Source organism: Tinamus guttatus, unplaced genomic scaffold (genome assembly GCF_059628265.1).
Source record: "Tinamus guttatus ecotype Peru unplaced genomic scaffold, ASM5962826v1 Tinamus_guttatus_pri_ptg000311l, whole genome shotgun sequence".
Lineage (NCBI taxonomy): Eukaryota > Metazoa > Chordata > Aves > Tinamiformes > Tinamidae > Tinamus > Tinamus guttatus.
Window position 1 is genome coordinate 1,243,855 of NW_028288845.1, and position 25,174 is coordinate 1,269,028.

The 25,174-nt window shown below is 42.3% G+C and overlaps 2 protein-coding genes across 2 annotated transcripts; one reads left to right on the top strand and one right to left on the bottom strand.

Annotated features, from left to right (window-relative positions):
• The first annotated feature begins 1,235 nt into the window (after positions 1–1,235).
• Positions 1,236–15,946, top strand: LOC104572118 (putative guanylate cyclase soluble subunit beta-2). The gene is given in 17 exon segments (XM_088528553.1): positions 1,236–1,704; positions 1,865–1,936; positions 1,939–2,023; positions 2,797–2,891; positions 3,086–3,246; positions 3,649–3,748; positions 4,926–5,146; positions 5,232–5,334; positions 6,662–6,765; positions 7,547–7,763; positions 10,626–10,946; positions 11,685–11,833; positions 13,907–14,053; positions 14,402–14,556; positions 15,129–15,343; positions 15,427–15,549; positions 15,690–15,946. Coding segments are annotated over 17 exon segments (2,889 nt in total). The 3' UTR covers positions 15,842–15,946.
• A 3,023-nt stretch (positions 15,947–18,969) lies between these two features.
• Positions 18,970–23,265, bottom strand: CCDC195 (coiled-coil domain containing 195). Its single transcript, XM_088528494.1, has 3 exons — positions 22,998–23,265; positions 21,453–21,726; positions 18,970–19,102 (listed from the first exon to the last, which is right to left on the bottom strand). Exons 1-3 carry the CDS (start codon positions 23,263–23,265, stop codon positions 18,970–18,972), a joined length of 675 nt encoding a protein of 224 aa, XP_088384620.1.
• Positions 23,266–25,174: the final 1,909 nt, after the last annotated feature.

The following is a 25,174-nucleotide window of genomic DNA, read 5'->3' on the forward strand; positions in this document are numbered from 1 at the left end:
TGAAAAATAGTAGAATCAATTCAATGAATAAACAAAGGCCTTGACCAATAATCATAAATTCAACTCCAGTCTAAATGTCCTTGAGGATCAGGGTTTTCAGTCTATGGCCACTAATTTGAATTTTGGATATCTGAATTACATAACCAAACAATTATGACACTTGCTTAAATTTTTCACTAAAACCCCTTAGATTGTGTCATGCAATCGGTAAAGGAAAATAAAAGATAATAAAGCACTTTCTTTGCAAATCTCTCCAATGATGCATGATTTTGAGTATATATATATACATATATATATATATAGTATATATAGTGATGAGCAAAAATATACTACTCTTATATGTGTTACTTACTCCATTTTCTCTAACTTTAGCTTCCTAATTCATCATTTCTAATATCAGATTATTTGCATTCACATCAGCAGTAGGCTTACGTGGGTAAAATTTGCACAAAAATCAGAGTGATATCACATAGCAAGTTGCATTTGTATTGATGGCAATGACAGTCATGAACTCAAAAATCCCATTATTTTTAGTTATTTTGTAGGTGTTATTAAATAGTCAGTCTGTCTATGTGATTTATATGCCCATTTTTAAGGTAACTAAAATAGGAGCTGCCTTCAGATTGCCGGGGCACATCAGTGAGGCTGCAAGGAGCCAGGGCTGCAGGCAGGTGCAACAAGGGCTGCGGTGATCGCAGTCGGACAGCGAGTGAATAGCAACTTCATCTGCTGCGCTGGCTGTCACGGTAGCTGTTAAAGAATTATGCTTAAATAAATATTTGATTTGGAGTGGAGGAGCCTGCAAACAAACTATGTCTCCTTGCAGCACCAGCAATATTCACTGAGCTAGAACCCTCGGATTCCGTGGGTTCGGTACCTGCTCCCCAAAGGCGGAAGGAGCTGCGCTCTGTGAGCAGCGATGTCCACGTCGCCCTGGCTGACAACTTGTCTTCATCAGGGGAGAGAACTGCTTTCACTGCTTAAACTCAAGCGTTGATTGCATCTAACCCAATTACCATGTTGCTGCTAGCATTGCCCCTGCTCTCCTCTCTTCTCTTCTCTGATGGCTGCAGACACAGACTGATCCCCCACCAGTGGGGAGTGAGCCCCTCAGGTCTCCTGCTCTCACCAGGCCTAGCACAGCCTGGCACTTTTCAGCAGCATCCACCAGCCTAATTAAACACGGATCTTACCTGCAGCTCTCATGTGCTTAGGCAGCCACAGCTGCTGACCCCATGGTTACTATTCCTGCTCTACGGAGAGCCATTTTGAGAAAGTCCTGGAAAAAGAGGCCCTCCCTTCTCACCGTTCCCCCAGCTGCTGTCCTCAGCCACGTCCCTAGCGAGGCCGGTGGCTGGGACGGGACAAGCCGGGCTGCACCACGTCCAGCCCGGGCACCCCGTGTAGTGTCCAGCTCACACGCACCATGCAGCGCCCAGCCTGGATGCACCGCATCACGGCCAGCCCGCGTGCGCCGCGTGGTGCGCCGCTCGGTCACCCCATTAAACGCTCAGCTGGGCTGTACCGTGTGGCATCTGGCGGCTGGAAAACGTGACTGGGAAGCTAACGTGATCTCCAGACGCTCTCGTTGGCACCGCTTCTCGCATCCGCTCCGCCAGCCGCTGCAGAAGAGACGTATATTCTCCGCTAGGAACAGCGGCCCGCGGCAGGGGACGGCGGGCAGCGGAGGGGCCGCGGCGCCGGGTCCCGCTCGGCGCGGGGAGCGCGGCTTGGCGGCGGGCGCGGAGCTGCGCGGAGCGGCGGGATGGTGAGTGCGGCGCCGCGGGGCTCGGGGCGCTGCGGAGTCCCGGCCACGGCTGCCACCGCGGGCGCCTTCCCTTTCCTGGTCTAAAATCGGTCGCAGGAGCTCAAGCACAAGAAGAGGGTGCCTTTGGATGGCGTTTGCAAACCCACTGCATTGTTTCTGTGTTTGTCTATTTGTTTTTCAGTATGGATTTATAAATACATGCCTGAAGTCCCTGGTGGTTGAAAAGTATGGTGAAGAAACATGGGAAAAATTAAGGTAATGTGTTCCTCATGGATGTAGCCTGTTGAAAGAAAAGATGCAGGAACATAGCAGCAGAGGATCGTCATTTCTCTCTGCTGCATGGATGCAGATGTATAGTACAAGCAATTACTAAAAGCTGGGGGGGCACAAGCAAAACTTTCTTACCCTTTAACAGTTAATCTTATGATATTAGTTTGTCACGATTGCTCTATTTGTTATACTACATAATTAAGGATGACATTTTGTCTTACGGACAATTGTACAATAGACTCACTGGCTCATAGTGACAATATTGGGAAGTAATTACGCTGAATAGATGTCACCCTCAATTTGAAGTCAGTTCTTCGCAGTACCTTTAGAAAAGCAGCTAAGCATATCTTCTTCTCAGTTTTCATCTTTCCTTTACGAGGTCTGTGGAATTTTCCAGGAGATAGAGATACCTGAATGAAGTACACAAAGAGACCAAGGCACCTACATGTAACAGACACAGAGATCAGAGTAAAATTTCAGCAGATTTCTGTTCAGGACTATAGGAATCCTATAAAGAGTCACATTGTGCCATAAGACAGTAGACCAGAAGACTGATTAGTGCTCTAATCCCTCTATCATCACACATTATGATAAAATTTACCATACTGCCATAATATATTAAAGTAATGTTAAAGTAACACTCTTAAACCATTAATGAAAGCAGTGAGGTCCCACATCATGCTTGAAGTAGTAGGGTCACCTCGGAGTGTTGTATTTACGGCATCCCTGAGACAAGAATACTGTCTTATCTCCTGCAGGCTCCAGGCTGGAGTTGAGGACAGTTTTCTGACTTTTGAAGTTTACAAAGATGAGGTTACAATGCAACTCATTGATAAAGCCTGCAAAATACTAGGTAAGTGTCCCTGCACCACCAAAAGGCACCATCCTCATCCAAGCCTGAGCGTGCAGCCTGGATTTTAGCCTCTTGTGCTCCTTGTAGCATCCTCTTGGTGTTCCCAGTTTCCTGCATTCACTATTAATCCACCTGCCAGCACTGCAAGAACTCCCAAGCCTTTCACGTTAATTAAGATATCTTTATTTTGGCAGGCGTTCCTGCTGACACGGTACTGAGGCAGTTTGGAGAGTATTTCTTTGAATTTTGCAAGCGTTCTGGCTATGACCACATGCTGAGAACGCTGGGCGGAAATCTCCACGAGTTCATAGAGAACCTGGATGCGCTGCACAGCTACCTCTCCCTTTCTTACCAGGCAAGTTCAGGTTGTAATCACTGAGCAGCTATGGATGGACTCTGCTGGGTTTTTAACACAAGCAACAGCCTCTCATGGGCATGAATGATGATTGAAAAAAAAAAACAAAAAACCTATAACAAGCTCTCTGTTCTGAAACTACTTACTACTGTATATTAGGACAATTATTAAAATAATTTTTGTGAGTAATCCTCAGCACTGGAGTACTAGATATTATTCAGTACTTTGGCTTTAATGTCTAGGAAATTTTCCTTCACAGGTGAGCATATTTTATGTCAGCTTACTCATATGCTGCATGCTTATTTTGTTAGAGTAGGGGATGCTTTTGTACAAATGGAATTTACCAGTATTCCTTATCAGGAAAAGATATTTAAGGTTTGTTTTTGTTTGTCCTTTCCTCAGGAGATGAATGCACCATCTTTTAGAGTTGAAAAGAATGGAGATGGATCAATGCATTTACATTACTATTCAGACAGAAGAGGCCTGTGCCACATTGTTCCAGGTAATCTGCCGGAATGCAGAATACAGACCAGCTGGTAGCACAGTGCAAATAGACAAACTAAGCATCTATTTGCAGGTGCAGTTAGTTCAGGTTTCCAAATATTTGTGGATGAGGACTGGGCATGGTAGTGAAGCCGGGCAGAGTTTAGCTGTCAGTCATCTGACCATCAGAGCTCGGTGGTCTCCTGGCTGCCCAACCACTTGTAGCTCTCGCTGACTTCATTAAGGCTTTCAGCCAGACAGCCCAGGTGGTAACGCTCTGTTCCTCCTGTAGGATTCCTAACACAGACTTTTAAAATGAAAGGAAAATTAAAGTTCATGGTGTACTTTGTGCCCAACAGTTGATTAGTTCTCAGGAACTCGTACTCCCTAAAGTACAATGAAGTAGAAATTGTGTTGAAGACATACACTCAGATACACTATGGACATTTCCTCAAGTGCACTCAGTCTTGCAAAACTGCTCTTGGACTCTGCACAACACTGAATTTTACTCTGAGAGATAATTGTGCTGTGCAAGGGTTAAACAGGTACAAGTTATGTATTTATTTCACAGATGCTTCTGAATTAAAAGGGTATCAAAACTCATCTACTCATTCTTCTATCAACTCATTTCATATTCCTATCAAAACATGGAACTAATTGATTTTCAGATAGAGTTTCACGGCACTGCTGTTGTCCAGTAGTACACTTAATACCTATGCAGAAATGAAAGGACTGGTCATGCATCTTCATTAAATCTTTTCTTGCAAGAGGAAATTTTCCACAAATATCTAAATAGAAAATTGTTATAGTGCAACTCTGTAATCTGAAAAAAAAAACTCCTTTTAGCCTCCCTGCACTTTTAAATTAATGGAAATTCCTACTAGTTAGATATTACTATAAGGACACATTTCTGATATCCTGCTGAGCTTTTCCCAGTGAAAATAAGCATTTTGCATCAGACAAAAGAAAATAAATGTCTCCTACTCACATATTCTTTTCATGGCAGTGCAGTAGGAATGACATAGGTAGCAGTAAGTTGCCTTTTTCTTCCTGAGTTGCTGGGAATACTGAGTTCTGAAACAGTGAAACTCCATCGAGGACTCTCTGTAGGAATTGTCTGAACTGGTGTCAGAAAAATCTATGAAAAGGGAATAGCTTTGTTCTTGGCAATATTTTGTCTTTTGTTTGTCCTCCAGGAATCATTGGTGCAGCAGCCCTGGATTTTTTTAACATTGATATTTCAATGGAAATAGTCAATCAGGCAGAAGAAGAAGAACGAACTGGGAAAAAAGAACACATTGTTTTCCTTGTCACTCAAAACCCTGTATTTTCATACAAAGAAAGAAAGAAACTTTCTTCCTCACCTCAGTATCTTGCTGGCTCTGAAAAAAAAATTGAAAGCCACCTGAGTAAAGAGGTATTTTAATATTAATTATCATTATACCATTAAAAGATCTCTAAAATAAAATACGCTTGAATTTCCCCTTGCATTTATTCCACAGGTCCTTGAAAAAGCTGATACAGTTAGAGGTAGAGGAAGCCCCATCTGTCCTGTCAAGAAAAGTCACTGGAAAAAAATCAGAGGAATGATTGCACTAGGAAGAGGTGAGTGGTCTGCTCAAGTTTCTTTTGGTTACCCATGGTAATCATAAAACCTGATGGTAATAGCGTGCTCATTAATTACAGATACTTAGATGGAGCATGGCCTGTCACTTTTATCTCTTAAATACATTTATTTCTCTCTGAAAAGTGGTTTTGTGTAAATGAAGTACATTTTCTACTTCTGTGTCGTGTCAGATGGTCTTAGCTGATGAATTAAGAGTGTTTTTTTAACCTCGTAGCTGCTAATCTTTTGGAAAGTTGTCAACTGTTGTAAAATTTTGAAAGCCAAATTACCTCTTCTGATACCTAAAATCTGCTGCCAACATGGTAATCTCGGCTCCTCCCCCACGGGAGGACACAGCAAGAACAGCTACCAGTGCTTTTCCTGCTGGGATCTTTGGATGCCTCTGGAGGAATGGAAGCCCAGCTCAGCACCACACTACTGTCTGGATTCTACAAGGGGTGAAAAGCTGAGCACAATACCACCCAGTGTAAGCTGTAATGCGATATAAGAGCAGAGTCACTGAGAAAGAAACATACTCTAAAATAATAAGGTTTTAACAGCACTACGCAGACTAAGAAAGTGCTAGGAGTTAATAAGAGCCTGAATTTCACAGATAAGTGCATCAGCAGTAAGTTGCTCACTGAAGCAGTAGGACTCCAGCTCCAGGAGCTGGGGCCTAAATTCTCATTCTTTATTGCCGTTCTCTTCTCATACAAGCCTTCTGGGCAAACTGAGCAGCTGTCACCAAACGCCACTTACCTGAGTGACTGTAAATAACCACCTTCTAGTGGCAGATTTGTGGGAAGAATCCCTTGAAAAATCAGCCACATGATTACTGGGAGTTACAGAGGAGGATTGAGATGTTTAGGTTAGATGAGTGCTTCAGATTGTTTTGCCTATTTTATTCTGAACGTTCATCACAAAAATATATATCCACTGGAAGTCATAAGCTTCTCTATAGACATTATGACTGCTTTTTAAAAACCTCAAGGTAAGTAAAATAAAAGCAAAATGATACTTCAGTTTTTGTGCTCCTCATGTATTCTCATTGTTTCCACATAGTGTCACACATTCAATGCTTTTTGTTGTTGTTGCTTTTGGTTTTTTTGTTTGTTTGTGGTGAAATCTTAAATTCTCAACCAAATCAAACTGGCTGTGTATTAAACTCCAGAGCACAGAAGTGCGTGTATCTCTGAATCCCTGTTTTACTTGCACTGTCTTCCCACATTGAAATCTAGAGTTCCAGTAGACTTGAGTGCTACAGTGATGCTGATTAGTTATATGAGGTGCAACAAGATTAAAAACTACATATTTATCTTGCCACAGGTAAACTTTTGAGAGGATTTGATCCTGTCTATCCCAAGAGTCTCTGGATTGACCCCAAAACATTTTGCAATGGACTTCCTTTTCATATGGTTTTTGACAAAGAGGTAGGGAAGGCATGTGGTAAGAGCGTTTAGTTTGCTCAAGACATATAGTTATTTTCCTATGCCGACTGTCTGACACTTCTGTGTTTTATGTGCTACTGTCTCCTTTGTCTACTTTCTTTCTAGGTAATCTGCAGTAATAGCATAAATAGTAAGCTACCAATTTTTTCATACAGTCCTGTACTGTCTGACACTGTTGCCAAATGCAGAAGAGGGCAGATAGCACAACAACCATGACACACAATACAGAGGCTCTGTACTTTTCTCCAGAGTCGCTGTGACATTGATACTCCGTAGGGAGGAGTGAGATGGTGGAAAAGAATGAAAGCTTGATGAGCCTGAACCCTTTTTTGCTAGACCACTGGCAAGCCTGCTGAAAATTAGCCCCTGCATCATCACCCTACAGGACATTGCCACAAAACAATGTACTTGCTTATTCTTTCTGTGGTACTGTAGTAGGTTCAGCTGCGTTATATTAGATGTACACATAGACCTAGACATAACCAAGAATAAGAAGCAGTGTGGGTTTTTTGTTTGGTTGGTTTTTTTTAAACAATTGATAGTGAAGAACATTTGGATCATAAGATCTTGTGATGAAGGACCCTCATTCAGAGCTTTGAGGTAATATAAGATGTAAACATTGCTCAGAAATAAGTCAGGTAGTATGGCAAGGCTGGTGGCTGTTTCAAACTCTGGTACTTGTATAAACAGTGATCAGCTATAGCTTGGACTGAACGCAAACAGGCTATGAATTATAACACCTTGTCCACATCTTCTCTTTAAGCTCAGGGTGAAGCAAGCTGGGGTGAGCATTCAGAAGATTGTTCCTGGCCTTCAGACCATGGGCATCTGCCTGGATCACTATTTCAATATCACTCATCCAGAAGTACCCTTCACCATCTCCAGCATTCAGAAATTTATCAATAGCCAATTTGTTTTCCAGACTAGGAGGGAGATGATGCCAGAGTCATGGAAACAGCGGCCAATGCTAGAGCTGAGAGGTACTTCACTGTTTTCAGTAACATAAGTGTTCGGATTAAATCAAGAATAATGCTGGATTTGAAATAATGCATTTCTATTGACTCCTAGCTTCACATAAGTCCTATAAATGGCCTTATCTTTGTGCAGTGAGGAGAACAGTAGATGGTTCTGTTTATAGAAGCGCTACCTTAAGGTGTTCATAGACAAATTCTGATGTTACTCACTAGATATTGAAGGTTTTCAATCAGAAATGACAGTGTTCTTGTTTAAAAGACACATATATATAGCATTTTTCTAATGCTGCAGTACCCACAGGTTGCTGAGTAATGGGAGCAAGACCAAAGATTAGATTAGATTTGAGCCACCTTAGCTACTCACTGAATAATCAAACAGCTGGCCTGAACTCCTCTTCTTTCCAGGACCATATTTCATAGGATTCTCCCTGATAAATCCTTAAAAAGGCCAAAGTTAAGGGTTGTGAGCCTTTTTACCTCATTCCCTTCTCAGGATCCTGATCTCTGTCTTCTCATGGTTCCTGCAGCCAAGGCCAAACCCCTAACCTTCACATTCCCCAGCCAACACTTCCTTGTTGGCACGTACCTGGTCCAGCAGAGCACTCTCATGTCCACTCCTCGGTCATCTGTGTTGAGAAATCAACTTCATTCATTTATCGGTGCCCTCCAGAAATCCCCCAGCTTGTTCGTACTGTGTGGTCCTTTCATCAGTCATCTGCTTGGTTCAGGTCCCCCACGAACATGAAGGTTCTTCCAGTTTGCAGAAGGTGGCCACATCTACTTTTTCTCCCCGATCAGGTGGTCTGCATTAGGTACTCACCACAGCATTGCCCACATTGGCCTGTACCCCAGTGCTAACTCATAAACTCTCAACTGCCTCCTCATGTCTCCCTAGGCAGAGCTCCATGCATCCCCGCTGCTGTCCCACACACAAGGCATCTCCTCCTCGCCTTCCCAGCCTCTACTCCAGCCACGTGAGTTACCTACCACATTTCTCTGATCCAAAAGAGATCGCAGCCTTGCACACAGACCTCTGCTGCCTCCTGCTTGTTCCCCATGCTGCATGCAGTCATATACAGGCACTTCAGAGGCCCTCTGTCCTGCTGGTTTCCTAGAAAAACCTCTGAGAGCATCCCCATCATGCTGCCCTGTGCATTAGCATTCGCAATAGGACAGAAGAAAAGAAATAATGTAAGTCACTAGGCTGAGGCAATCTCTAAGATATAACTGCTTTGCCAGTAGTTTTGGGTGGGAGCCCCACAGCCAGTTCTCAGGTGGATCTCCCAAATCCAGCCAAGGCCTGGGTGACTTGTGGACTATGACTTCATTGTGACCTGTGGAAGGTGAAGGAAGCCCAGGACACCCCAGAGATAGCTTTTGCTCTTGGAACCACCAGGATAAGCATGGAAGTGCACAGGGCTATATAAAAGTAACTAAGTTGTATTTCCCTAAGTCAGCATAGGCACCTGAAACAGTCACTTCTTTGCATTGCTAACAGTTATCTTTGATAAAGTTATATCTTTATGCTTGAAACAACATTTTCAAACCAGCCAGCTGACCCAGGTAACACCAGCTCACAGACTTTGGATAACACCTTTTGGCACGTAAAGAAAATAAATAAAGCACTGGATGAGCAACCTAGCAATACACCCCAAAATGGCTATGTGACTTCTGCCAGCAAGCACCTCCAGTTCTGCTGAGCGAAGGGGCGAGAAGAGGGAGGGAAGGGTTAAACACAAGTTCCTGATAAAATTCCTACAGCTGGAGAAGCATTGTCTTTTCTTGTGAGTCCATGCATTTTGATTTAAAAAATGTGAATACATTATTCAAATCGTAATTTATACCTTTGAGGGGAGTGACTTGTTAGTGGATGGTTTTCAAATGTGGATAAGAAAATATATTAGTTAACTAGGCTTTTATTTTTATATAATCACATTTTCAAATTCTGATTTCTGGCTTCTTTTCCCTCTCTAGTGCTATAGAGGAGTTCACCCATTAAAACTTCATAGCTATAAGCAGTTTTTATTTATTTCTATTGAGAGGAATGAGTATGAAGTAACGCTCAGCTTTGTGTAACTAACTGTAAGGATATTTGCCTTAAAAGGACTTTTCTGCTTCAGTTTTACTTTTCTGAACTATATTATTATGACCTACTTTTCTCCTTCACTTGGTGATTGTCAAATATCATATTCCCTACATTCAAAAAAAAAAAATAAAGCGTTTAGGGGACTTTGAATAAAAGTAGTGTTAATAAAATTAGGAACTTCAAACAGAGACAACATTCTACTTGCTCTTATTCACTCAGGTTTAATTCCCATGGCATCTGTTATGTCATAAGCCTGTTAATTTTAAAACTATTCATCCAATTTCCCCAGGAGTGAAAAAAGGGAGAAGGCAGACAAGGAGATCCCTAGATTGCTGTTTAGAAAACTTATGAAGCAACTTATGAAGAAAAGTCAAATCCCAAAAGAACATCCCCTTTCACCCAACCAAACAAGCAAATAAAACCCAACCTCGTGCCAAAAACTCCTTATGCCTTTCAGGCATTTTTATGCCTGCTGATTTGTAGGATTGTAATGACTGGAAGCTCCCAATTCCACAAAAGGGAAGTCTTGCCATTGGCCTCACTGGGCCACATTTCAACCACTGTGAATTTCAGCTCTAAATATTTCACTTCTTCATTCTGAAATCTTTTTATTTGCCCAGTACACCTCATCCAAACAAGACCACCTCTAAGTGCAGATCAATTTTTCTGATGAACCCAACCTCGGGAAACCCACTGTACTAAGAATTGATCTGTTAGTTCAGCAGCAACATTGAGCAGTGTCCAGGCTGCTGAATGTGCTCATCAATAACTGTTTTAAACAGGCCAGATGATCTGGATGGAGCCCATGCAGTGCATGCTCTACCTCTGCTCCCCTTTGCTTCGCACTTTGCACGAGCTGGAAGAGCGACAGATGCACATTGCAGACATTGCCCCGCATGATGTGACCAGGGACTTGATTCTCCTCAATCAGCAGCGGCTGGCGGAGATGGAGCTCTCTAACCAGCTGGAGAGAAAGAAGGAAGAGCTGCGGATACTCTCGAAGCATCTGGAAGAAGAAAAGAAAAAGACTGAAGCTCTGCTCTATGCCATGCTTCCTCAGCACGTGGCCAACCAGCTCAAGGAGGGAAAGCGAGTTGAGGCAGGTGAATGGACAGGATTCGCTCATGATGTACAATTCATGCACCAGGCGTGATGGTGTCAGGGAGATGGGGGCAGAGGCACAGCTTGGCCATCGTCACCTGCCCTAGAGTAGATTGGTGACAGCCACAGGTGGCAGGGGGCAGGACGACAGTCCCTTAATGTTGGCGATGACAAAACTTGGGCTGTTCTGTCAAAGATTTGGAAACTGTTGGGCACTTTTGATTCCTAGGAGCTTAAAAGGGGCAGCAGCTGTTCATTCGGGGAGCAAAACTCAGTGTTTCAACAGCAAACCAAGCTCTTGTTTTTGACCTAGGTTTACATAGAAACAAGAGCTCAAAAATAAAAGAATAAAAAAAAAAAACAACACTTTCCTAGAAAATCCTTAGTTCCTCTGTGTTATCTAAAAACCTAATATCATTGTGATTCCAGAAAACATCTACCTTAAGAACAACACCTAAGAATATGCTTTAGCTCCCTTCAGTAAGTCCATTTCAAGTAAACAGCTAAGAATGTCCTGAATGTGGACATACGCATGCATCAGCTATCTAAATCATACAAGATGTGTTATATACCATGCTTGATGCTGCCTTGTATCAGCATCTCTCCATTCATATCTGTATGCAAGTGTTCCAACTGAACAGTCATGCGTCCTAAAAGGAAAACTTCACAAACAAGTCTCAGACACATGTTGTGATTGCTCAGCCACTACAGTTACTTACTACTGACCTTTCTGCTTACAGGAGAGTTCAAAGAGTGCACCATACTGTTCAGTGATGTTGTGACCTTTACCAGCATCTGTGCCCAATGTGAGCCTATCCAGATAGTCCTCATGTTGAATTCGATGTACCTGCTATTTGACAGACTGACCACAGTGCATGATGTGTACAAGGTATGTAGTGATTGATAAAGGCTGTAGAAACAGTCTGGAAACAGAGGGGGTTGTTTTGTTTTACTGCACTGACTTCCCATTCCCCTTTCCAAAACTTTTAGAGAAACTTAAGTTTTCTAGTGATCATAGAGAAACTACGTATTTGGTTTTATTTATTTATTTATTTAGGGTTTAATTAAAGGGATAACATGCAGTTTTGCTATGGAAGCTAACAAACATGCAGAGCTGTGATTAAACGTGTTTAAAAGATTTGAACAATAACATAACTTCTAGCATAGCCTAGGGTCTCTTTTCACAACGCCTATATCAGGATGGCTGTTCTTTGATGCATCTCTTTTCTCTCAAAGCCCTTGTAACACAAGATATGCTAGAAGGATCAGATCCCCATCTGATATGAAAAAAAGTGCCATTAACATCTCCAGATGTTACCCAGATTTGAGCAGCTGAAGAGCAGGTCCTAATTTTGTATCTGCCCCCAATATATTAAATACTTAGGTAGGCAGAAATAGTAAAGGGTGAAATCCAAATCTCAGTCATTCCATTGCTCAGGCAAGACTTGCGGTTCATGCTGCAGCAATTTGCACTGGGAAATCAGAGGAGTTTCTGCCTTGGCAAGGAAACTGTTCAATAATTGAAGCATCCAGGAATTGGCACAGAGATGTGGGGAGAAATTAGCATCTCATTCTATCTAAATCGTAGATCATGAGTAAATTATCTGTCACTACAATAATCTCCTTTTGGTGCCTGTATGTAACTCCCATTTATATGGAAAGAGGTTATTAGGGTGGAGGGCAGGAGGACACGATTACTTTTCCAGGGATTCTAGAAGGAAATGAAATATTGAAACTGATCAAATAAACTTGGTCCAACCTTATAAATGTCTGAAGTTATGAATAAATCTTGATAAATTGAATCTCCTACTGCAGCCGAAAAATAATTAGAATATCCATTCGCATTAGTAGCTCCATTTTTTAACAGTTATTTTAAAGTTGTTACAGAAGATTACTGGCATTACTGTGCCTTAGGCTATTTCAGTAGAAGATGTTTACAGGAACACATTTTGTGAGACTAATATGCTGAACTGTTAAGTCTTTATATTAATGAACAATCTAAATACTTATAGTTGCTTCCACTTTCTTATTGGTGTTTTTCTTTTTCTTTCTTTTTTTTTTTTAAAAAAAAAAGAAATCCAGTAAATCCAATTTAAACTAATCTCTTATTTACTGATGGTGAATGTAACAATGATGTCTCTCAAGAGCAGTTTAGAAATTTTTTGTGTGTGAATGCACGGTGCACTGCATTGGTGCACTGAATCTTAACCATTTGAGGATTCCTGTTGCAGGCAGGCCTGCTCTGTTCCCTGTATAATTCCCTAGGCACTGGGTCAACTCCCCAAGCACTTCTCAGGTGCTGTGCCATTTCCTGCAAGGAGCCTGACTCTCGAGGGAGCACCAGCCCTTCAGAATTCCACTCAAACTCCCTGTGGCATGTTGTGGGAACACAGCTGGTTTTAGGGAAGGATAGTCACAAATAGTTCAAGCTTTGCATTTGCAGACATTCTAACCTTAGAGATTCTTAACTTTTATGTGAACCACAATAATCACCAGTGAATAGATGCTCTTGATTTAATTAATGAAAAGAAAAGCTTTTAATGACACTCAGCACTTGTGAATTGGAGAGAACTCATTAACAGTGTTGAGCTCCCTGATTACCTCTTGGCTCAGGGGTCTGTGCTTGGGAATGGTCCTTTGCACATAGGTCTGCCTCACTTAAGTGGCAGGCAAGAAGTCTGACACTTGCACAGCAGCATCCCTGACTCCTTAGGGCCTCTCACACCGATAGCTCAAGTAGGTCAAGTAAGCAGGGAGAGAATTTATTGACGTTTTTCGTGTGGATTTAAAGAACAGCTCCCAGCTCAAGAAAAATCACAGATGTCAGAGCTTCTCGCTGGTTGTGAACATCTTTTAGAAGGAAGAGGGAATAGCTTCAGGTAAAAAGAGCCACAGGCAGCGAAGTACTAACCTGAACAGGGTATACATGCCATAGTCACATTCAATTCCCTTGCAATTAAAGGTAGAGACGATTGGAGATGCCTATATGGTAGTCGGTGGAGTCCCTGTGCCTGTATCCTCTCATGCTGAGCGGGTTGCTAACTTTGCCTTGGGGATGATAATAGCTGCAAAAGGAGTAAAGAACCCGGTTTCCAGGACTCCTATCCAAGTAAGTTGCTAACACAAAGTTTAGTGTGTCATAGTTGCTTTGTGTGTCAGGCTTCTGGTTAATGTTTTGCTGTAAGATTTTAAAGAGCTTCTTTTGACCCATCTATGACCTTGAACAAGGCCCACATGGGTGCGTTTTTCACAGAGAGCCTCCCTCTGTGCATATTTGGTATTTTATGGATCCCCAGTGCTGTGTTAGGATGAACTTCTAGGTGACTGAAGAGCATTAAGATATGCTTTTATATAATGATGTTAATATATAATATTAACATATAATGATGTTAAATATTGTATAATGATGTTAAATAACAGGATTTTTGGGGGGTATGTGTTTTATGTCTCTGTGAAGATTAGAGTTGGGATTCATACAGGTCCTGTCTTGGCTGGAGTTGTTGGAGAAAAGATGCCTCGTTATTGCTTATTTGGAGACACAGTGAATATAGCCTCCCGGATGGAGAGTCATGGTGTCCCCAGTAAAATTCATCTAAGCTCCAGCGCCTATCAGTGAGTGGCTGTGCTGAAATGTTTTTCTGTTAAAAGCTGTGCTAAAAAACAATGTCTTGGACAGCTGCAGCTTTCAGATATAGATGATGCTGGTTTTTGTCACTGATTTGTGCAGCATCCTTATAAAGAAAATCAGGGCTGGCAAAGAGTTTTATTTGTTCTGGTGATTTCGATATCAGCCATTTTGGGGCAGGGAAAGAAAGCAGTGATGAGTAATAGCTAAAATGGATTTACCAAGGGTAAATCATGCTTGACCAACCTGATTGCCTGCTAGGATGAAATGATTAGATGTAATTGTCTAACTGATATTGGCTGCCTCAATTGTTTATTTCTAATTACCAACTAATAAGGAGCTTTTCCCCTACTGAAGTATTTGATTGTGCTGTATCCACTGCTTTTGGATCAGGTTGTATGTGTAAAAATTTATAAAAACAAAGCAGACTTGAATAAACAGTTGGAACAGATTCAGTTTTTCATGGTCAATTCTGTTGTTCCTATCTGTTCTGATTTTATTGCTTATATTATAATAGCTCTTCTAAAAACTAGTATCATTTCTGCTTCTGATAATATAGGTGCCTAAAATACAAGAATTTTGAGATGACTGAAAGAGGAGAAATAGAAGTGAAAGGCAAGGGGAAAATGCACACCTACTTCCTGGTTAGGAATAAAGCTGCAACTGAGAATGAGATTATGGGGAGGCCACCGAAAGAGTCAGATTATGGTCATGACTCCGCTCAGTCCTTTGAAGAGGGCAGGGCTGAAACAGTACCAAGTTCTCATCAGCCAGGTAGAGTCAACCTCAGATATTTTCTCGTCCTTGAGCAATGAATGTTAATACAATTCAGATGCCCTTTTCTGACATTCTTTCAGTTACACGAGCTCAGCCAGAGAAGGACCAGCCACCAGCTGTTGCAATGAAGTATACTGATGGTCCCACAGATGCACAAGACAGCCTCAGAGGAAGAGATCAAGCAAAAACTGCAGATACAACAGGTAGTTTCTTAGTTACCACCTAGAACAGCTAACTCCCTCCCTTCCTACCAGGCTATAGTAGTTAATCTACTGTACAGTGAGTGGACAAACTGAAACCGCTATGGTCATTAAAAACACACTGACAGAGTGTTTCCTTTCAGGCAAAACTGACGATTCCAAAAGCTGCGGGAGTCTCCATGGTAACCAGCATTCAGAGGATGATCCTTGTCCTCTAGACCAAGGACAAGTCAAACCAGCTGCTGAAGAGCCACACATTAGAGATGTCCGCTCTAATTTTTGCAATTTACTCTAAGTTTCTGACTTACATTAAACAGAGCCATTTTTGTCATGATTTACTACATTTTGCTGTAGTGGGACTGATTTTGTATATCAAGCAGCACATATTATTGAAAAAAAAAAAAAACAGAAAGAAAGAAAGCAAGCATTCCATCGCAGTTTTCAAGAAAAAGAAAAAAATGGAGAATAGTTCATTTTTAATCATGCTGCCTGTGCCATGTAATACTCCTTGTAGAGAATGAAAACACTACAGGATCATTGGAGATATATTTTTCAGCTTCTGGCTTATCTTTGAAATCCCCTGTGTAAAAATCACTTCTTGCTGTCTCAAGCAGCAATCAAGAAAGAGGTGACTCATACAACTAGAAATATTCCTACCCAAATGAGCATTTGCAATAAAAGAAACATTCCCTGAAGCAACCATCTATCTCGTCTTAAGCATGACCAACACCTTCTGTGAATAAAATCAGTGGAATTTGATCTACATTACAACTATGCTAACAACTGAATCTCTTAACAAGTCTTTTGCTGGGTAAAGTCATTGCATAGTAGAACTGCAGAATAGATATAGATCTAATAAAACCTGTTTTTTCCATCTTGAATAGGCAATATACGTACACTTCATAGCACATACCGATTAGAGAACACTGTGCACTTGTTGAGCCACCTGTCCATGCTGTATTTGGAAGATATTAGAAGGAAATGCATATACCAGAAGTATTTAACATCAAATTTATCACAGTCCTGAAGGCCAATTCAAGCCACCTATGAACCAACGAGGTTTCTGTCTATTTCTCATATTCCTTCCCCAGCTAAACAAAGTAGGATTTCAGAACTACAGAAGAAGCATATGTCAGTTTTGAAACTAAGTCTGTTAATGTCATTTAAAAATAACATTATTAAAGATAAGCATCACTCACCTGGTGTCAGATGCTCTTTAGATGAATGAATGACTGCCATTCTGATATATTCTTAATCAGCAATGGCAGATCAAAATTCGAAGTTCAGCTGCAGGGATACAGGAGGAAGAATACAAGGGATATAAATATTGTGGACAATGTGGCACATGATAAATTGTCCTCTCAATCCTATGAATCCAGCTGGAAGTCAATGGACTGCGCTGTGCGCTGGGGGAGTTTGACATTAGGTGCACTCTAGACTGATTTATTATCTTTGGGTATGGATGGATTGTCTAGAGATGTGAACAGGAGACTCAGTTGAAATTGGAAGAACTCGCTGGAGATGATATTGTCAGTGCTCTGTTACAGTCTGGAGTATCACGTTTCCACGTCAGTATCTGCAGCAAGAGTGAAGCTCTTCTTTAAGCAGCAGGTAGAGAAGTAAAACTGGTGAAAGGAATCTCCTCCTCTCTGTAGTATGATGGAATGATGAAATTTCACCTGGTTGAAAGATATTTTTAGAGCTCTGAGATTAGAGCTGTAAACCCAGCTTGGTCTGGGTGCTCTGTGGCTCTGTCCCTTTGGTCTGTGAGTAGCGCAGGCCAAAGGAGAAGGATATGCACAGCACTGATTTCCACCCTACAAGTGTTTCAGAGGGTTTGCTAGAGTGGTCCCTACCTGTTAGGCTTTGGAGCACATTATGAGCGCATCTTCTGCCTGTAGGTAATTAACTGAACATATATGTACCATCTAGTTTTTGACAATTAAGCTTTCATTAAAACATTTAAAAAATATTACCTGTAATGCTTTCTAAAATGAGCTGCTCAGTAAAATTTCCAAGCCACAACCTCATTTACTGGAGTAGCCATCCACTGCAAACAAATGAAATTCATCTCTCTGCTGGGCAAGTATCTATAGACTTATATTTTAAATTATTTGTTACCACTAGTTCTAACATTACAAAGCAACTCTATGCAGACCCAAGCTGAAAATAAGATGTACAAATAAATAGCAGTGAAATTAATATTTCACTTCATTAGTGGGACTATATTAAAAACATACTTAAATGTACAAAACATCTTGAATTTCAAAATCAAAACCAGAGCACATAATTTTATAAGAATGCACAAGATCACTGAAAATCAGCAAGGAAGTTTCTTAATACAGGTCTGTGTTTTCACTTTGAAAGGCTTGGGAGAAGTATATTGTTTAAGAGCAGGCAATGGGATGAAATCTTTCCTCAGAATTATCAATACAAACCTCTACTGTTCATGCATTGTCTGTGCCATATTCAGTCTTCAATACTGCCTGCATATAAAGAAATAGCCATTTTGTTTAATGCAGTACATCAAGTTAAATATGTGGGACACTGTCTTTCCTTGTATTTTACAAACTGTCTATAGATCCTTCTCACATTCATTTTGTACCTGGTTGTTTGCTGAATTTCTACTAAAGATTCTTGTTCTGAGCCTTGCTCCAAAGGTATTCATGCAAAATTCTCATGTTCAAAGTTTACTTATTTTGACTTGGTGTACAGCCCCTAGTCCTGGTGAACGTACCAAGTCAGATAAAGGTTTGTAGTCCCACTGTCATACCACTCAGCATTCTTCTCCCCAGTACTCCCTCAGAAATTCACTTTTCCGAGTGAGCATGATCATCTTTAAAAGCATTTGCAACAGCATTCACAGACCATGAACACGAAATGGACATTAACAGGCATTGTCAATTCTCAAGGTTTTTTAGAGCAATATAAAATGAATCTGTAATGCCCTGTGAACTTAGCTGTATTGGTATTGTGAAATTTTGGAGCTTTACATAAAGAACCTGTGAGATTTTTTTCTGTAACGGCAACAACAGCTTCATTATCATTTGCAACAAGTGCCTGAGAAGAGGATCAGCAAGCGCAAGAGGTGACATGTTTTCGCCTCTTTGTGACATAAAGGCAGCAAAAAACCAGCTTTATCATCCTATTTAAAGCACTCTCGAGGGGAGGGATCCTGGAGATGTTGTGCACAGAAGCTGCCTCTGCTATCGTGTGGTTTCCTCGCGGCGTACAGGCTCCCAACAGGTTTTGTCGTGGCTTCCATTTCCTTGCTGAACAACAGGCCAGTGACCCGAAACACTGTCTAGGTGACTCTGCAAAGGCATCCTGCCAAAGTGTTTTGCAGAAAAGGAACCTGACACACAGCTGTCATTTAAGGCAAATTTATCTCAAGAATCAATGGGCCTTTAAAAATTCACCAGCTCACATATCCTTTTCAATGATGGTCGTTAACTGTTCTGTGTTCTGATTTTGAGGGCATTTGAGAGAACCTGGATTTTCAGCATATGATGACATATCCATTGGTAACAGGAAACTAACAGCCTTCATTTTACCCCTGGTGAAAAATGAGAAAGGATTATGAGAATTACAAACATAGAGAACGTGCTAAAAACAACAACAACAAAAACGCCAGCAAGCACCATGTAAATGTTTGCAGGGCTCACATGCCACCAGGGCAGAACCGCCTGCACGACCAAGAGAGCAGTCCCACAGCCTCACCCCCAGGGCCAAGCCCAGGTCTCTCTCTCTGTTGGAAACATCTGCCTTTTCCACTGAGTCTTCTGGTCCTCTGTCAGCACCTAAGGTTTGGACATAAGGTTAAGCGTGCATGTAAACCTGGGATCTATGCAGCACTGGGGTGCTCCTAACCTGGGGGGTCGTCTTCCAGTAGGTTCCTACTTATATGTGTAGGTGGCTACAGACCGTGGTCCTACAAAGGTGTTTGAGAAGTGTGCGTGGCAAATTCAGCCCAGAGTGGAAGCAGAGGTAGAAACATCATCTTTTGTATGTTTTGAATCTGGTCGCTTGGCAAATAAATGGATTGTGGCTTGCAGGGCTTTTCGTTCATTTGGTTTTGTTCTGATCCTTGCTGTCACTATGAGCTCTCCTTACAGTGGGGAGGGCCCCATGGTGCCCTCCAACCTTCTCCTCTGTCTATTAAGCCTATCCCACTGGAAGATCAAGATACCAGATCTGTGCAGCCCGTGTGTCCTATCTCACTCATTTTAAAATGAGACACGAGTCATGCACAAGCAAGCTTGATAAAGGGGGCAGAGGATGACTTGGGGACAATTGTACCAAACAGGCTTTGCATACTTTGTAAAATCCCTGAAAGCAGTATTTGGCCTCTCTTATCCTCCCTAGTATGTTGAAAAAAAATACCTCCTTTTCATTTTCCTCAAGAGCAAGAATAATATGACATAAGCAGTGCTAACGTATAGTAATAAAAGTGTTGCTGACATACAGATTAGTAATGATCTGGTAGCACTGCTATTTTGTTACTTGGAAGAAACTGTGGTCTAAATAAATCTGAGATTATACACTTCTAAAGAGTAAAAATATCCAGTACCTCATATATGATGTTTTAAAACAAACATAAGAAAACTACAATGAAGAGAGTCTAGAATAACCTGTCACCAAATAGCATGCTGGGAAGCAAAAACAACATTGCTATAAGAAAGCTTAAATAGCTTTCTGAACTCCTTGACATGAATTATCCTACCAGTTAAATGCTTACTAAGACTTCTGCAGTAGATTTTTGTGCATATAATGGAAATGTCCTGTTATGATGAAAAAATATGTTAAACTTTTTTTTTCCTCCAATAAGAGAACACAGCATTGAGCTTCAAACTGCACGTGAGTCAGTCTACCGATGGTGCCAGGTTAAAAAGCTCTTTCTGTGTTAATTTCTTGCTTCTCTTAAAGCAGCCAGCAATCACTAGACGTGTATTGCTGTGTTCCGCACTGACAAGGCAGCTCCAAAGACAGCAATAAAATAACCAGTAACATTCCTTGGCCTGCTTTTCCTCGATAGGTCCCCAAACATCAGTTACAGGAGATCTGCGCTGCTGTTTCCATTACTCTGGAGACTCCCTTCCCCATACGCTGTTTGCCTTGGTTGGGGTGGTCCTGCATGGTGACAGCTCCAGGGCTCCGTGCACGGAGGCACCCGGTGTCAGATAGTTCTTGGAGCTAGAGCTCAGGAGCACATGTTGAGATCCATGCAGTTTCAGGGCCATGGTGCTGCTGAAAGTGATAGTAGCTCCCTGCTGGGGACTAAATTTAGGTGTCTAAATAGTGTGAAACATCTGACCCTCATGTGTCCTCTGTACACACGACCTCATTTTTCCCTCCAGCCTTTCAGCGAGGAGCACTGCTTCTAAGTGCTTTTGCACAGAGGGCATTTTGCTTAACGTGGGATCCATCCTGAGAATGTATTTCTTAGGGTTGAAAGCATTAACTTGTAAGGCTTTGGTTAAAAGGGAAAAATGACACGATAGGTCTAAACCCATGAAGTGAATCACACTTTCAAAAGCATAGGTCAGAGTGCCTTAACATCTTCATTGAAACTTAAAACATCCCTTTCACGCTGAGCTTTTTAGTGCAGCACATCAGCCTACAAAATACTGGCCTGGAATAGGGAGATGATTTCTGCCTTCCTCCCTTTTATTTCCTTTTATACCAAATTCAAACTACTGATGGTGGCCAAAGCTAGCACACCTCGCAAGGAGCGAGCCACTCCAACCTCCAGAGAGCTCCCCTCTGTTAGCAGCGCATACGCATCTGAACAACCTGAGGCTTTACTAGCAGTGAGCTAAAACCCCAAAGCACATTTTATATGTTTTACCGAGCAAAACAAACACACCAGCCCAGGTCTTCTATGCCACAAGGTCAACCCAGCCTACCTGCACTTGTAAACATGCTCTCGAAACAGCTTCACCTTGCTGGTGTTGCTGGCATTACTCTTGGAGAAACCATTGGTTGGGCCTTTTTCAGCCCCGTTTCCCTCCACATTGGTCAGTGGGGCAGCAGTGGGACTGGCTGCTGGCCGAGCGCTCCCCTGCGTGTCCAGGAACCCCTTGCTCAGAGGCCGCAGGTCACCTGCGCGGGGCCGTGCCGGGCTGGACGTGGGCCACACCGGCGGAGCAGCAGGGTAGCGCCGCACGGTCATGGCGTTATCTGGGTGGCAAAACAAATCTGGTGAATGCATCAGGCACACTAGGGTTCGGTAGTTGGAAATAATAATGAAATTCTTGCTCATGTTGCTGAACTCATCACACAGCAGCCCATGGGTCCTGTCACTCTGAGGGAGAAGTCTGGGAGCTCCCACTGCTCGAGTCACCTCCTGCCTCCACACAGAGGCCTCTGGGCAGCCCTGAGTCCTGCCTGGCACCTGGCTGTGCCCGTGGAACTTGGTCCCACAGGCAGGGACTCCTGCAGGCCCCTGCAGGCCTGCAGGATGTCCATCTCCTCTGAGCCCTTCTGCCACCTCTGCATCCTTAGGGACATCAGGAGCTATTTACACTTGGAATTTAGATAGTCCTTGATGCATTTTTAATTACTTGGGGATTTTTGATTTAAAATTTACTGAATATGAGAAAGGTGGAAGAGGCTAAATATCCCCTTTTAATCCCATCCCTCCCCCTATCTTTTTTTCTGTAGAACACAGCTGGAAGGGAAAAGCCACAGACCTAGAAATCAGTTTCCACGTCTTTCACACTCACTGAAAGACTAGTCAACTTCTCCCAAGATAATAATGAAGTTTGCAGCCTCTGAAAGTCCCAGTGTAAAAGGCACTGAGTTCAGTGGGTTCAGCAGCGGCCTTCATTCAGTTCCAGCACTCATCCAGGTTCATTTAAAGCCATTAATATCCTTAACTTGGCCATTTTCATAGACCTGCCTAGGCTATTCATAGAATTTTTTTGACAAAGATAAACAGAAATCACACATCTGGTGTGACATATATGCAACCTATCACTATTTGTTACTACTTATAGAGGGTTTTTTCCCTCATCTATTACTGCTGTAGGAGAGATAAAAACATGATTACAACTGTTGCTTTTTTTAATGTCTGGAAAAATGAGGAATCAGACATTGGTAAATAATGATAATAATGACAACAACAAGATAACTCCTGTCCATGAAAATTCAAAATAAAAGTCAACTTCCACTTGAAGGAAGATGAGTTGAACTTAGCTTGAACCCTGGAGTAGCAAAACACTTCAGTAAGCTCATCTGGGAGTATATGGGTACCTCCCATAGGAGGTCCTAGGGTTAAGCACATAGTTAACATTTTGTTGGATGTGGGTGTTGAAGAAAGGCAAAGTACTTCAGTCAAGTTAACCAGACACGCAACTTTGGGGTCATTCCCTGCAATATGTAACAACAGAACTGGGAAATCCTGATCAAAAAGTAAATTATTATTGTTAGTAACCCTGGCTTCTCCATACCTTTCTGCTCCTTTGGTGCCAGTACGGAACCAGTCAAGATGTTTCTGCAGACGTGCCCTGGTGAACCAACACACTCTTCCCCATCATCAGAGAGGTTCCTGGATTCTCCATTGCCGCCTTCTCCTCTTGCTTCTTGCTCCTTCTGCAGTGCCCTCCGCCCGCAGAATTGGAGCTCTCCCTTCAGGGCCCTGTTTTCTGTCTCCAGTTTATTGATTTCCAGCCGCATCTTGTGGATGACCTGGAGGAGGTGGGTGTTTCCCTCCATCATCCCACTCCGAGCAGGCACCCAGCTCCTGCACCAAATGCACTTGCCCTAAACTGACGGTCCTGAGGTGATGGGGGGCTGGCCCTGAACTTAAGAACATAGAGACAATAGGAGTCCCCCCCTGAGCTCAAAGCTGGGCCATCTTTCACCACCAAGAGAGCTGGATTAAGCTGTCAAGCTATTAAAGAGAAGGCCCATGATTTATTCATTCAGGGTTTCATTTTTCAGATCAGAGCTTTTCTTTTACGCGTTTACACAAATCACTGTCAACTCAATATTGTCACATCATCAAAAAATACTTCCCTGCCCCTTCACTTACCTCAAGGCTTTAGTTTTCTGCAAAAGGATCAAGGAGGAGGAATCCACCTGGAGTCCATTTCCTTCAGCTCAAGGGCTCCACATGTCTTGGTGGCACAAAGGGAGAGGACTGCCTTGCCTTTACAGCAATTAATCTCTCTGTTACCATTGGATGAATTATTTATTTCTGCTCTTCACATTCAAAAAAGAATCAGCTATTTCTCAAAGGAAAAATTAAATTTCCAAATTAAAGCTGAAATATTACGATATCCCTGCTATTAACTAGATGGACCAACAGTTGTGGTGGAACAGCAGGTAACCTCAAGCTCTCCCTGAAAGGACGTGGCCGATACGGCTCCCTCGCCCAGGCTGCCCTTTGTTCCGTGCTTTGGGAAGTCTGCTTGAATGAAGCTTGTGCAACAATGTCCTGGGAACGTAAGGAAAGGCATATCAGACATGAATCTTGCATTAGAAAGGGAAACACAATCCTCTGTGCTGCTCTCATTACCTAGCGTCTAAAGCTATCTTCCCATTGGAAACAGAATGCAAAAGCCTCATAAAACATGTTGTAGAGCATCCATTTCCCCCCTAACTTACTTCAAAATTTAAATTTAAGAATGCCAGAAAGCCAAAATGAAAATAATTTAAAACAACTTTTACTTTGAGAAAGTTTAAGATGTTTCTACTAGCTTAAAAGTGACTCAGGAATATTTGAGAAAATAAAATTGCTTATCCGCTTCTCCACTCTACTGTCAAAGGCCTGTGAAAGAGAAATGGAAGTTGGTGCGAGGCACTGAAGACAAGAGATGACTCATTATTACTTTTTTCCATCAGGTGTCAGAGAAAGGCCAGCTCGAGGATGTGGTGGGGTCTGTGGGAAGGCAGAGTCATTCAGCAGCTGTCTGGAGCTTGGGTAGGAACTGCCAGAGTTGAGATGCATCCAGAGAGCCTGGGTTTGAAGCAGCAGCACGTTCTTATGCAGGTTTTGCTCTCTTCTGAGGAACAGCCTCCTTGGAAGTCCTCAGAAACTGCTTTGTATAGAGCAGTTCCAGTATTTTACCGTGCAATCACTTACCTCTCTGACCTTCAGCAACATCTAACACATTACTAAGGTAGGTAGAACTTGTTATAAGATCTGCCTGAGTACGCAACTATTCTGTTTCTTTTAGCAAAATGAAGATGCCTGGGAACCAGCAGCCTTGGGAGTAATGCTCAGCCCTGTTACTGGAAAGTCCTGCCGTGCTGCCTGTCCTCGCTGCCAGCTCTGGGTCTGGCTGCGGTAGGGGTTTGAAGCATCCCCATTAATCTTAGCAAATCTCCTGGCAGAGTACATCTGTCCTCACCCCAGCGAATCCAGATTGCATCAACAGGAGCATTGGCTTCCTCCATTCCAGTGAGGTCCACATTGCTGAAGACATACGTGTTGCTAGCATGGGAATGAGAAGAGAAGGCAAAGCTGGCTGAGAAATAGCCCTGGATCTAGGTATAAATAACAGTGCAGGTTATAATCACTGTGCTCTGGATAAAGAGCAATCAGCAAATACCAGAACTGTAATAAAAAAGTCTACCCAGCTTTGGAGTTATCCAAGGACTCAAAACAAGGCTCATAGCAGCA